Source organism: Euprymna scolopes, chromosome 26 (genome assembly GCF_053919585.1).
Source record: "Euprymna scolopes isolate OS-2025 chromosome 26, ASM5391958v1, whole genome shotgun sequence".
Taxonomy (NCBI): Eukaryota; Metazoa; Mollusca; class Cephalopoda; order Sepiida; family Sepiolidae; genus Euprymna; species Euprymna scolopes.
In genome coordinates this window covers 47,712,630-47,728,816 of record NC_136507.1, presented here as the reverse complement: position 1 = coordinate 47,728,816, position 16,187 = coordinate 47,712,630, and the positions used below count along the sequence as shown (strand labels likewise).

At 30.8% G+C, this 16,187-nt stretch overlaps 1 protein-coding gene across 2 annotated transcripts in view; it reads right to left on the bottom strand.

Annotated features, from left to right (window-relative positions):
• LOC145248005 (protein kinase C-binding protein NELL2a-like) overlaps window positions 1–16,187 on the bottom strand; it is an 841,882-nt gene that overhangs the window by 228,257 nt on the left and 597,438 nt on the right. For both annotated transcript variants that reach the window (XM_080109694.1, XM_080109695.1), the window contains exons 5-8: window positions 9,597–9,669; window positions 5,600–5,682; window positions 5,047–5,175; window positions 3,148–3,238 (exon numbers count right to left, since the gene is read on the bottom strand). In XM_080109694.1, the coding sequence (XP_079965820.1) occupies window positions 3,148–3,238; window positions 5,047–5,175; window positions 5,600–5,682; window positions 9,597–9,669 (376 nt within the window). The remainder of the gene's footprint in view (window positions 1–3,147; window positions 3,239–5,046; window positions 5,176–5,599; window positions 5,683–9,596; window positions 9,670–16,187) is intronic.

The window sequence follows — 16,187 nt, the reverse complement described above, 5'->3', positions numbered from 1 at the left end:
ATATCTATAGAATGATATAAATTTATATATTTAATACAACATTTAACATATCTATGGAATGATATAAATTTATATATGTAATATAACATTTAACATATCTATGTAATGGTATAAATTTACATATGTTCTATAAGATTTAACATATCGATGGGATGATATAAATTTATATATGTAATATTACATTTAACATATCGATGGAATGATATAAATTTATATATGTAATATTGCATGTAACATACCCATGGAATGATATAAATTTATACATGTACTATAACATGTAACATATCCATAAATGATATAAATTTATATATGCAATAAAACATTTAACATATCTATGGATTATATTAATTTATATATGTAATATAACATTCAACATATCAATGATGATATAAATTTATATATGTAATATAACATTTAAGATATTAATGGAATGATATTTGTAATGTAAGATTTAACGTATCTATTGAATGATATATATTTATATATGTAATATAACATTTAACATATCCATGGAATGATATTTGTAATAAAACATTTAGCATATCTATGGAATGATATAAATTTATATATGTAATATAACATTTAACATAACTATAGAATGATATAAATTTATATATGTAATATAACAGGTAACATACCTATGGATGATATAAATTTATATATGTAATATAACATTTTACATATCTATGGATGATATAAATTTATATTTGTAATATAACATTTAACATATCTATGGATGATATAAATTTATATATGTAATATAACATTTAACATATCTATGGAATGATATAAATTTATATATGTAATATAACATTTAACATATCTATGGAATGATATAAATTTATATATGTAATACAACATTTAACATATCTATGGAATGATATAATTTTATATATGTAATATAACATTTAATATATCTATGGAATGATATAAATTTATATATGTAATATAACATTTAACATATCTATGGAATGATATAAATTTATATATGTAATATAACATTTAACATATCTATGGAATGATATAAATTTATATATGTAATATAGCATTTAACATATCTATGTAATGATATAAATTTATATATGTAATATAACATTTAACATATCTATTGAATGATATAAATTTATATATGTAATATAACATTTAACATATCTATGGAATGATATAAATTTATATATGTAATATAACATTTAACATATCTATGGAATGATTTAAATTTATATATGTAATATAACATTTAACATATCTATAGAATGATATAAATTTATATATTTAATATAACATTTAACATATCTATGGAATGATATAAATTTATATATGTAATATAACATTTAACATATCTATGTAATGGTATAAATTTACATATGTTCTATAAGATTTAACATATCGATGGGATGATATAAATTTATATATGTAATATTACATTTAACATATCGATGGAATGATATAAATTTATATATGTAATATTGCATGTAACATACCCATGGAATGATATAAATTTATACATGTACTATAACATGTAACATATCCATAAATGATATAAATTTATATATGCAATAAAACATTTAACATATCTATGGATTATATTAATTTATATATGTAATATAACATTCAACATATCAATGATGATATAAATTTATATATGTAATATAACATTTAAGATATTAATGGAATGATATTTGTAATGTAAGATTTAACGTATCTATTGAATGATATATATTTATATATGTAATATAACATTTAACATATCCATGGAATGATATTTGTAATAAAACATTTAGCATATCTATGGAATGATATAAATTTATATATGTAATATAACAGGTAACATACCTATGGATGATATAAATTTATATATGTAATATAACATTTTACATATCTATGGATGATATAAATTTATATTTGTAATATAACATTTAACATATCTATGGATGATATAAATTTATATATGTAATATAACATTTAACATATCTATGGAATGATATAAATTTATATATGTAATATAACATTTAACATATCTATGGAATGATATAAATTTATATATGTAATACAACATTTAACATATCTATGGAATGATATAATTTTATATATGTAATATAACATTTAACATATCTATGGAATGATATAAATAACAGGTAACATATCCATTATGATATAAATTGATATATGCAATATAAGATTTAACATATCCATAGAATGATATAAATGTATATATGCAATATAACATTTAACATATCCATAGAATGATATAAATGTATATATGCAACATAACATTTAACATATCCATGATGATATAAATTTATCTATGTAATATAGCATTTAACATATCTATGATGATATAAATTTATATATGTAATATAACTAACACATCCATGATGATATGAATTCATATATGTAATATAACACTTAACATATCCATGGAATGATATAAAATCATATATGTAATATAACAGTTAATCTATCCATTGAATAATATATATATATATATATATATATATATATATATATATGTAATATAACATTTAACATATCTATAGAAGGATATAAATTTATGTATTTAATATAACATTTAACATATACATGATGATATAAATTTATATATGTAATATAACATTTAACGTATTCATGTATGTATAGTTCGTTTCAGTTTAAGGTAGTTCACTGGCTAGGGCTTTTTATTTACTTTCTCTCAATAAAGAACCTTGTTTATTTTTAATCGTCTGAGGCTTTGTCACCGGGAAATGTCGACAGGCTGCTCAGAATTATTTTTTATGCCAGAGCACGCTTTTTCTAGTTCGCTGGTTTCCTAATCCACATCTACCATTGTATATAACCTCCAGGCGAGAAGATAAATAAATATTGGTGGTGGCAATTTGTAATCTTTATCTTACGAGTTTGTAATGCGTATGTGGAAGAATAAAGGACATTTTTTTCCTAACGAATTCGGAAAATATTGCCTTTCATGTTTTTCAAAAAAAAAAAGTACATGTTCTGCTTAACTTTCTATGCATAAATATAATCATAAAATATATTAACACTTAACATTTATGGCCTTCTAGCGTGCTTTATTAATATCTTAGAAAACGAAATAAGACTGAAAAAAAGGAAAGTACATAACTGCATTTTCCTGTTTTTCTTGGTACCTACCGTCAGACTCTGGTTTGCAACAATCTCGATAGACTGGATTAGGACAGTCATATGTCGAACAATCGCGACGTTTACATTCTACAGTTGCATTCTGAAAGTTAAATTAACCAAAAAGTTTTTCTAATAACAATATTTAAAAAACAGTAAAAAATATAATGAGATGCTTAAGCATTGTAAACGTTTTTCCCTGGAACTATAAAACGCAAAAAAAGTAATAAGAACGCATTTAATCAAAGAGGAGATTTAATTATAAAAATGGAATAAGAAACAGATGACACAAATGACAAAGAAAAAAAAACAAATCAAATATTGATTAACTACAAAATTGAATAAACAAAGTTTTCTTCTGAAAACAATTACGACAAGGTTTTCTGCTCAAGAAAAACATTTCTTTAATTATCGTAAGAATAAAATAAGACAAACTGAAATGTAAAGGTCGAAGCAAGCATTTATACGGAAGTAAACCTCGTTTTCAATTAGTCAATGGTAGTTGAATTATCATCTTCAGTAGACAATTTACAAAATAAAGACTCCCACACTTTCTCAAAAAAGGAATCCTGTTTGCTTGACTTCGCACAAATGTAGAGTTCAACGCAAGTTTAGGTTTTAAGATAGAAAAACATCCCTCTAAAAGTATTTGTACAAAATAAGCTTATAAAGATTTTTCTTTGACAAACCGATGACAAAAACCGATGTCCTAATCTCGTCCATAAGGCAAGTTCAAGTCGTTTCGTTTATACTTATTTGGGCTTACTCATCATAGATGTTACCTACACAACGCTTCATCTGATGTAATCTACGGCATTTGTGGAATGAGATGTTGCTTTATTATTATTATTCTTTTGATTCAGACTGATATACAAGTCGTGGTCGATAACATGGAAACAATTTCGATAGAAAAGATTACATCAGATTTTTAAGTCTTACAGCTGATGTTATTCGATCCTATTTCGCATCTAGATGGATTCTGCTAAAGACTATGCATAGAGTTATCACTAAGTGCTGTAACAATCATGATAGCAGTCATTGCAGAACGTCATAGCCACAGTATGGGATGTATCCTGTAATAAGCTATTTCTCTCAGAACGCTCTTATAAATAAGCAACTATGTTGTCTTAATTATTATTTAAGATTGCAACACTAAGGCAGGGAGGGAATAGCTAGGAAGCGAATCTAATTCATGTTTGCAAATGGACTGTTAAAACGAGATATTTCAAAGGTGGGTTAGTTATTCGTTCTGCTCTTTCATTCTGATCTATTACTAAAAATAAAGGCTGTCTATTGACAAATATGTTTTGTTAATCTTGAATAAACATCAGTTGATTTTAATTTATCAGAAAGAATTTTACGTTTTCAGCGCAACACATTAAATAGTATAAATATTACATCATAAATCCGAAATTTCAACCATAAAACCACTAAATTACCGTGCACATATCTATAGGAAGACGACAACGTCTATACCTACTATTTCTCCGTTTCCGACTTGCAGAAAGGTTAAGTGAAACCATGTCCTGCCTCACAGAGTAATGAAAATAACTTAAACAGAAAGGTCGGTTTAGGCGTCCGGCAATAATTCCACCTTCCAGAAGAACTAGAATGAATCCCTTGAAGAGTAAACCGGCCAGAAACAGATGAACTATACCTGATCCGAAAAAAGAAGGCTCTCATAGTTTAACACATCTAGAATGATCAGAGGGAGGATGAGGCCAACATCAGCTGATGTAACACCTGGTCGGCACATTCTGCGATAACCTGGTAATCTAACAACTAATTAGTTTGTCTCGGCGTTAACTGCCCCAAACATTGTTGCTCTGCAAACAATCACACTCCAAACTTTTGATATAAGAAAAGCAAAGTTAAACAACAAACACAAATCGTATACGTTCGATTGCTTACCTTACATATACAAATTGTACACTTGTTTGGACTCCATCGTTCACCCTCCTTTCTTATAGAGCCATTATAGTAGCAATAATGGCACGGACACTGCTCCAGATTCAATAACCTTTCTTCCGCCTGCAGAAGCTGAACACAAACATGAAGAAAAGAAACACAATCAACAATCGAAGCAAGAAAATGTTTTGATGTTTGGAAATTGTTTCAGTTTTTTTTAATCAATAGATAACAACCCAAGAGTTGATAATCTCTTCTTTTATAAAGTTAGCTCTGTATATGTTTATATAGTAGATACCTAAACTAATTAACGGATTATTATTTGGGAATAGAGTTGCTAGGCATAAGTTTGATTATTGGGAAATGTTAACAATAGTCATTACACATAAATTAATAAATATTCTTAAATTTTCAATTTCTTTAAATTATTTTAAATCATTTCAAAATTCAAACATTTCAGATTAAAAAAAAACGTTCATAATCATTAGCCACAGATTCTCAAGATTTGTTTATCTTAAGCTTTGAATTTTAGAAATTTCTACATCTGTTCACTTACCTTTTTGTTTAAGTTTTGAATATCACTTTGCATTTTTTCGAACATCTTTTGCAACTGGTGATGTTGTGAACATGTGGGACAGTCTGAAACCAAGAATATGCATACATATATAAATTAAAAAGAATATGCATACATATATAAATAAAAAAAGAATATGCATACATATATAAATAAAAAGGAATATGCATACATCTTCTATATATATAAAAGGCAAAATGTGTGTGCTCATTTCGTGTATGTCTTCAAAAGGTTTTTCGAGCACACGCTCCCGGGGTCGTTACTATCGCTTAAAACTGTGTATATCGGTCCTAGATAATAATATGTAGGATTTGGGAACGCATGTAGTTTATAGATTTATTTACGTCTACTTTTACAAAATTATTGCTATTTTGGGCTTTTTAGTATAAATATGTGAAACTAAACTCAAACGACGTCTTCTCGGCATTGCGCCGAGAAAACCGTCCAGAAGCAATCAGCTTTGATCAATGTTGTACATCAGACAATTGTTATTCAATCTGGACAATTATGAGCTGGTTTCCCTCCCCCCAACATCTGTTGTGGGATAAAAACAAAAAACAGTCAAACTTGGGTAAACAACTGCGTGACTTCTATTTGACCTTCTTAATTAGGTCAAATGGAAGCAGCAGAGTTAACTTTTATTGCACACGCCTGTTTTTATAGTTTAATAAATAAATTCAAACCTGAGTGTGTTGTATGTATGTCGCGGTGGCCTAATGGGTAACGTGTCCGTTATTTTTTTTTTCACACATTAATTTCCAACTCAAGGGTACGGGTTCGATTCTCATACTTACCTACCAAAACATTTTTTTATTACCCCCCCCCCCCGGAGTTTTGATTTACCTCAAGACACCCGGGCATCGCCGGGTACCCCCCGCTAGTATATAAATAAAAAAAGAATATGTATACATATATAAATAAAAAGAAATGAATGTTTATTAGTTCTTATTAAAAACCAAGAAACATAAGTAGATAAAACATGTATACACTACACATACACAAATATATACATATACATATATATATATGTGTGTGTGTGTATATATATATACATATATATATATATTGATATATCGTATTATCAATATATAGTAGACATAAATAGATCAATACATCTTTTTCTATTTTATTTAATAAGATAATATATTCTTAACGTAAAAATGATGTTATATATTTTGTGATACTTACCAAAATATAGAAAATTTTATATTACTGAGTACCGTACAGCAAATTTTAATAAACAATATTTATTAAAATCAAACAATAATTTTGAAAAATATAGTTTGTACTAGCAATTTTTTCATAAATTCCTAGTACTATCGCTATTTTATTCCCAGTACTATCTAATTTATCGCTATTCAATGATCGCTATACGATGAGAAATTTTGTTACCAGTGATGACAAACCCCATCTTACCACCAGACTCATTTCGGTTTCGATAGCCTTTTGCAATAAAAGAATAGTCTGGGGGATGTTTCAATAGACATATTCCCTCAAAGGACGATAGAGTTAATGACGTTAGAATAAATTTGACAATCATAATTACAATAGCAAATCATAATAACAATCACAATAACAAATAACAAACGTAATTACTATAACTGTGACGAATATGAAATGTGGTCATTAAAATTAATTTAAAGATCATAAAACTATCATTACAATTAATGTGACGATCATTAAATTGCGTTATTGCCATTAATTATACGATCATACAAATGTCATCATTATAATTAATGTGACGGTCAAAAAATATTTAATAACAATTGGCACAGTTTATAGAGACGTTGAATCTCTACGGTTTCAGGTGAGAATTGTTTGAAGATAGCGGTTCCAATCCTACTCAAAGCCGGCCAGAGGCTTACTTGGCCAAAAAATAGTGAGACGATAACTACGGATGGCTGTGATTGCTGAGAATGCAGGTAGGAGATTCGAAGTTCCTATCTGTCACGGTTAGCACCTGACGAAGGCCAGAGGAATAGTTGGTCGAATCGTTGTGAAACAACTACTAATAAAGATGAAAATAATAGTCCGCAATAAATAAATTAAATCATGAAATTGTCATTACAATTAATGTGACGACCATAAAAATGTCGTAGTTACAATTAATGTGATGATCATAAAACTGTCGTAGTACCAATTAATGTGGGATCATAAAAAATGTCGTAGCTGCAATTAATATGATGATCATAAAAGTGTCGTAGTTAATTAATTAATGTAACTATCATACAACTGGTGCCAATTAATGCTACAAATCATGTGACGATTATAAAAACATTTTATTACAATTATGTTACCATCATACATATATCTACGTTACAATTTATGTGCCAATAATAAATTTTCGTAATTATAACTAATTTTACGATCATAAAAGGTCCTCATTACAATTCATGTAACAATCATAAAATGTAGTCGTTAGAATTAATGTTACTATTCTAAATATGTCATCATTACAATTAATGTTGACGATCGTAAAATGTCGTATTTGAAATTAATCTGACGATATATCTGAATTGCTATAGGAGTAAGGATAATAAAAATATCGCCTTTACAATTGATTTGATGATTATAAAAATATCGCCATTTCAATTAATCATAAAATGTTCTCATTACAAATAATATGGCAATCATAAATATATCATTACAGTTCATGTGACGATCATAAAAATGTCACTATTAATATTAATGTGACGATCATTAAAACGTCGTCATTCCATTTAATTTGACATTATAAAAATTTTGACATTACAATTATTGTTACGATCAATAAATACCGTTGTTACAATAAATGTGACGACCAAGAAAATGTCGACAGTGCAATTAACCTGAGGATCATAAAAATGCCGACATTACAATTGCTGTGATGATCATAAGGTTGTCGTTATTACAATTGTTGTGACGATCATAAAAATGTAATCATTAGAAGTTATAAATAATATGACAGTTTAGACAGTCAAGATAATAAACTTCAAATCATGAACGGCAGAGCGCGCTTCAATCTCTACCATTCATGATTTGAAGTTTATTTGTATGAAATATAATTGGATTAAAGAAATAATCATGAATTTTATTAACCATTTCATGCATGCCATATTTTGCTCAGCCTATTTCGTATAGATTTAAGACACATTTACTTCACTTATTAAAACAATTAGCATATAAATTGCACTCATAATTATAACTAAGAAACGCACACACATACATACATACATACATACATACATACATATATATATGTATGTATATATATACATATATAAATGTTTCTTAGTTATACTTATGAGTGCAACTTAGCTCATATGCACAGATCGTCATATAATGATTAGATCATTCTGACTGACGTTAAAAACATTTAATAAGAATAACTAACAACTATATATCTCGTGAGTGGTGGTATCCGAATAGTTCAGGTCCTTGTTAATGAAGCAAGGCATGACTTCTGTTTCAGTGGTTCGAATATCTCGACTAGCGTTAATCGTGATACCTTGCACTGACGATTCCCGAAAGGATGAAACACTAGTATCTGTAAGTATTCAATAATTATTATAGCAAATAATAATAATAATAATAATAATAATATATATATATATATATATATATTAAGATAGATAAATTATATAATTTACGAATGAAATGTAGTCAACGTGTTTGATGAAAGATATGTAATAATTTTAAACCTGATGATAATTTTTAAAAGATATTTTTTAAACTCCAGCAAAACAAACTTATTTAATTGTAAATTTCATCTTTTAAAAACATGAAAATAACAGAAAATTTTATTTTTCTCCTTTACTTTCTTTCTATATATTTATGCAGTTAGATTTAAAAACAACAACAACGTGCAATTAAGATGTTTGTCGTTTTTTATTTCATACGTTGTAATAGACAATTCAATAATACGATCAAACATCGAATTATTTATTACCAGAGAAAACATAACAAAAGTTGAATGTAGAAAAGTAAAGTTAAAACCTACTTGTATCTTGGTCTGGGCACTGCACGAGAAAGCCATGATATTTGGTCACTATTTTGACATCTTGCAAAGCCCCCTGGAAATACATAAAATAAATATATTACATAACAGTAAATGCAAACTTTATCAAAATATATCCAGGTTTATAGATATTAATGTGAACTACGTATTATTTTAAAATGTGAGCAATTTGAGGATTGTCTACGACTTGTATGTATTACACGCAAATAAAGAATGAAAGAGATAAATATACTTTCATGTACATTGATATATATATATATATATATATATATATATCAAAACTAGTGTAAAACATAGATGGTTGATATGAAGATAATATTGATATAAATATGCAGGCACAACGATTAATAGTAATTAATTTTTAATTGATACTGAACCGAGCGATGAAAGCGCACAGGATTTGTAGTCGCAATAAAGTCGAAGAATGGACAGAACACAATATGAAATATCTTTACACAAAGTATAGTAGACAAATATTTAGCATCTTTTATAGTAGACAAATATTTAGCGTGTTTTATAGTAGACACATATTTAGCATCTTTTATAGTAGACAAATATTTAGCATCTTTTATAGTAGACAAATATTTAGCGTGTTTTATAGTAGACACATATTTAGCGTCTTTTATAGTAGACAAATATTTAGCATCTTTTATAGTAGACAAATATTTAGCATTATTTATAGGAGACAAATATTTAGCATCTTTTATAGTAGACAAATATTTAGCATCTTTTATAGTAGACAAATATTTAGCGTGTTTTATAGTAGACACATATTTAGCATCTTTTATAGTAGACACATATTTAGCATCTTTTATAGTAGACAAATATTTAGCATCTTTTATAGTAGACAAATATTTAGCATCTTTTATAGTAGACAAATATTTAGCATCTTTTATAGTAGACAAATATGTAGCGTCTTTTATAGCAGACAAATATTAAGTATCTTTTACCAAGTAAAAACTTTGTTAAAATTTATAAATGTTATATTTGATAACTTTTTATACGGAAACAAATAGTCGGAAAAAAATGTAGAAATGCCATAATGGACACGAACGCTCCATGTTCAAATAGGATGTTCATCATCTGTTGCACCCTACTTGACAGATCGGCTAACTATTAGCATAGGCAGTTATCTACTTCCCCTCCCCCAAATTCTACTTAAACCAAATAGTCAACTGTGGATGTGCTGTTACAATTGCACATAGAAGTCACTATTTTAATTGTTTTAAACGAAATATCTTTAGAAACTAAAGCTGCCTGTAGGACTACTAGCAACCACTGCCTAAAAGTCATCATAAACGCGAGTGTATTTCGCCCTAACTGTAAAGTCTAAAGTAGTAGAGCAGAGGTTCCCATGAGTTTTTTCGTATAACTAACAGGGCTCTAAACAGATATGTAACTTCCATCACTGCCATCATAAACGGTGATTACTTTCTCTTCGCAAAAAAACTTCGCATCTAACTACATCTTGTGTGACAATTGTGGCTTACCCCATGAATTTTCTCCAAGGACTGACAATACGCAAAGCGACATCTATATATCCGCCTGAGATTTCTCCAAACTTATCAAGGACTTTGATTCTAGTGAAGCAACTGGCCCTGACAACTTCTTAATTATCATCTTCAAAATCTACAATGGGAACTAGCCCCAATACACACATAGTTTCGAAACACTGCCTTAAAAGAGATTTCCAACACCTTGTAAAAACTCGACAATATAGTCAGTATTTAAAAATACGGGATATCGGTATCTTTTATGGCAGCACAGACCAATCAGCCTACTGTACGTCATAAGTAAATTGCTTAAGTCCGTCATTAATAGAGAAGTTATTAACAATCTCAACAAAAACAACCAAGTCAACGACAAGCAATATGGTTTCCGTTCTGAGAGATAAACAGCTGATGTGCTGATGGTAATATCCCACAGTATTAGTGAAACTATTGACGATGGTTTTGGCTTTAGAGCAATAGCTCTTGACATATCTAAAGCATTTGATAGGGTCTGGTCTACTTCATAATATTTCCAGCTACGCAATTGCTGGAAATGTTCTCTCGAACGATATCAAATTACACGTCGATCAGATGTCACCATTGCAATCTAGTCTTGCGTCATACGATTCTGGTCTAATGTGTAGAACTCCATCTTGGTAACAGGTAGCTGTCCACTAAAAGAAACCCTTTCGTTTTGTGCGTGGGCGGGCGCACGCGTGGAAGGGCCATGTGCGAACAGCGATTGTTAAAATCAAATAAGTTTTACAGTATCTTCCAAGTGGTCAACAAGTCTCTCTCTCTCTCTCTCTCTCTCTCTCTCTCTCTCTCTCTCTCTCTCTCTCTCTCTCCAAGCCGACTGTTTGTAAAAAATAGTTATTCAGCGAAAACAAAATGCTGCTCTATAAAAAGCAAAGCAAAGGAATCACTTTGCTATACCGGGAACTACGATCTTTGAATTGAAAAAAAAAAAAAGATGAGAGCGGGGTTACTGTTTACGTGTCTCCTTACAAGGACAGAATGCAATACAATACCATTACTTCAGAGTCGTGGAGTCGACATACTAAAGGAAGGCGTAAGATTCGACACATTCAAAGTAGGCATATGGCAATTATTTGAGAGTTATAAATTCGACGCACTAAAGAGCGGCGAAGGTCGGTATTCGCAAGTCTTGTATCGTCCCGTTAACTGATGAAATAAAAGAAGAGAGAAGGAAAAAGCTACAGAGTCACGAATCGCGCTATGTCATTGTGTTTTTTCAAGTCGATCATCTAATGACAATATTCACACGGACAAACCGTCGGAAAGAACTAGTTGGTCGAGGAGTTCTCTGTATTCTTTGTTTAATTACGGTACTTTTATCAATTGTATGGAAGGACTTGGATTACTATTCTTTTTTCAAAATTTTCCATTTGAACTTCAAGTGACTTTAAAAATTGACGCGCATCAGTGCACGTGGCGATTTCGATTTTAACAGCCATAAGAACTTTCCATTTAAATGTTTTGTCCTGCAATCAAGACTTAGAATGACTTATTATTATTATTTAGTTTTCTTCTTCGTTACTTTGTTGATTTTATAGACATAATAAAAACAGTAAAAATAATATATATATATTTTCTAAATAATTCATGTTCTTCAATTTACCTCAGCTAACTACACGCAGCCATTTTGTTAACCTACCAAATAACCTACCATCAACACTTCCAGTTACTACTCAAAGAATATAGGAAGATTAGCTCATACACAGTTCAGTATAGCGTAGTATGTGTTCATTTGATGGGAGAGAACTGGGTGGCGCATATTTGCTGGTGAACTTCCCTACCTGAATTTCTGAGCGAAGATATAATACTAGTTACCTTTAATACATCAAAAACCAAACTTCTATCTTTTAATCACCAACGCTCATTCGCCCACTTTGTCCTAGTTGGAATCAATACGCCCACTTTGTCCTAGTTGAAATCAATAGCTCTCGCGATACAGCACCCGGCTTCGACAAACTTCTGGGCCTGACTCTTACCCCTAACCTGAAATGGATTGGTTGCCAGAATCACTGGAGAAATGGTGTCATCGTTCTACCGCTCTAGAACGTATCTCTCCCGACAAAATCCTCTCCTTGTACAATAGTTACATATGTCCTAAGATTAGGAACTGCTATTGCCACATCTGCGGTGAAGTTCTCTAATAAAACCATTTCTTGCCTTGACAGAACCGTCTTTTTCAAAATTTAGCTGAAGATGGCCTTTTCGCCTACCTACACACTCATTCTCACGGAAGAGACATAGCGAGTCTATCTCTACTCGATATTTTTGTTGTAAGTGCTCAACGGAGCTCCAGTCTATTGTTCCTCCCCTTAAAACGTTCGCAACAAACACTCACCTAATTAAACAACCAGCAACAACTTTCCTCACTCTCTATGCCTGCGCAAAATTTTTTACAAATCTATGAGCAGCGCTTTTTCCCTATAACTATCCGCCTGTGGAACGAAATACAATGTGTCTGCCTCCGGCAAGACTATACCTACCTAATACTTAATCCTTATCGTTGAGTGGCCCTCGGGCGTTGATAAGTGATTATTTTCAAGGAAGAAAACAAATAACAAAACCCGATGTTCAGAAAGAATGAAGCGGGCGTTAGGGAAATTAGTTGAAACAGGGGTAGTCCCATCATTAATAAATTTTAGAGTTCTTTAAAATTTAAGATAGATTTAAGAAAAAATTTGTCAAATCTCATTGAAACATAGTCTACACGGGTCGTCTGAGCTTTTTTTACTTGTGAGTCAACACTTATTAAAATCCGAAGGGCACTCGAGGATAAGAGTTAATGAATGTAAGGTGATAGTGAAGTACTCGTTAATGGTGTAAATTGGGTGTAATACGATTATTTATTAGGCCGATTTAGCAGGGACTTGTTTATATTAGATTTTAAGGATACCGTGTTGTATTTAGCTAGAAAGTAGTGTTTTGGGAAAAGAAGCTTTGTTCATGGAATCTGCGTTTAGATTTAAGCACAGATAGAGAGTGGGGAAAATCATATATAGTGGTTTTAGCTAGTTGAGTGTTTTTTTGTGAAAGTTTGGCAAGGGGGACCATAGATTGGAGTTCAGACGAGCACTTAGCAAGAACATAGCGATAGAGTAGAGACAAACTCGCGACATCTTTCTGTGGCTAAGAAATTGCATGGAAGAAAAAAGGGCATCATCTACTAGGTTTCGAAGCTGGTTTTGAACTCTTTCAAGGCAGAATAGGGCGTGCCGAGCAGCTCCTGCCCAGATGTGGCAACAGTATTTCATTTTAGGGTGCACCAGGCTCTTATAGAGATAGAAGATTGAATCGGCAGTGAGATACTTACTGGAGCGGTAGAGTGATCCAACTATTTTTCCAGCGATCTTGGCAACAGATTTGATGTATGTGTTCCATTTCAGATCAGGAGTGAAGGTCAGTCGCAGAAGCTTGTCAAGATATGGAGCTTCCTTTAGCCTAGAACCAATTATTTCAATTCAGGCGTGGTGGGGATTAGAGCGATTATAATAAAGGGTTTTCGATGCATTAAAATTAACCAGCAATACCTTTTCCTTGTTGCACCACGTTCTCAAGATAAGAAGGGAGCGTCAGAAAGATGTTTATCATTGCTGGCCTTTTAAGTGTCGCTATAGATTGTCGTCTGCATAAATGTCTACGAATGACTTAAGAATTGAATTTGGGAGATCATTGATGGAGATCAGGAACAGGGACTCAAGATGGGACCCTGAGGGATACCAGCGTTAACACAGTGAGTTTCTGATTTCTGCCCATCAGTGACTATTCTTATAAGCATATCAGAGAAACTAATAGACCTTTATGTCACAGTCTATCCAAAGCCTTTGATATGTCAAGAACTATTGCTCAAGAGACAAAGCCTCCGTCGATCGATTCACAAATCTTGTGTCATATAACAGCAACAGTTATTACATCAATTGTAAATTTCGCAGAAAGGAAACCATACTGCATGTTACTGAGCAGATTATTTTTGCCGAGGTGGTTGATCACTTCACTGTTTATTACAGTTTCCAGCAACTTACTTATGACGCACAGGAAATTGATTGGTCTGTAATGAGAGGAAAATGATCGATCATTGGAATTTTTACATACAGGGCAGACTGATGTAGTTTTTTTAAGGAGTTGGGAAGCTTCTCTTTTTAAGCAAACGTTTAAACAGCTTTGTTAAGTATGGAAGCCAGTTCCAGTTAAAGCTTTTTGAGCATTATGACTTCAATGCCGTCGGGACCAGACGCTTTACATGAGTCAATGTTTTGATAAGCTTGACAGCATCACGTACAGATCGCGAACAAATCGTACAGATAAAATTGGCTGCAAAGTTCTTGGCAAGGAGTTTATCTTTGTAAGATGCTGGCGAGATTACCTCAGGTCCATTGATAATGGTAGGAGTAGAGGAAACACTAAGGATCCTGCTGGTTATTCGCCAAAACTACTCTGCTGCCTTAAACTTAACGTACTGAACATACGAATCTCTTATACTTTTTATTACTTTTTTTTACAATGGCTGCTGACAGTCTTTAAGCTGGCTTTCTTGCCGAACTATTTTCCACCGAAAAATCATTGAGTGCCCATTTTTCTTTAACTTTCAGTAGTGGTTTAGTATGCTGTTTTTATTTGACGTCTTTTTGTTTTGAATGTACTTTTGTGGTCGTAATATCTGCTTTCAAAATATAGAAAGGGTCATTCCTAGGTAATAGTTCTTGATATGTGCTTCTGTGGCAAATATTGTCGTATTGGAAACGATGCTTTTAGTTAGACATTTATTTTGTAGCGGACAGAGTGCCTGCATTCTAGAATTACAGTTTTTCTGCACAGTGTTACTGTTTGTATTTCTACCAGGATTTGGGTTATTGCTATTTCTCTTAATTCTATTTTTGTCGTTTGTCGTATGCTTGTTGTAGTAACTTTTTGAATACATTTTTTCGTTATCTTTTTTTTACTTCTCCAACTTAATATTGTATTATTATGTGTTTAATTATCATCTCTAAGCTTCCTTAGTTTTAGAACAGTTTTGACTCCTTTTTTATTATGGATTTTGTGAAAAGGTGTT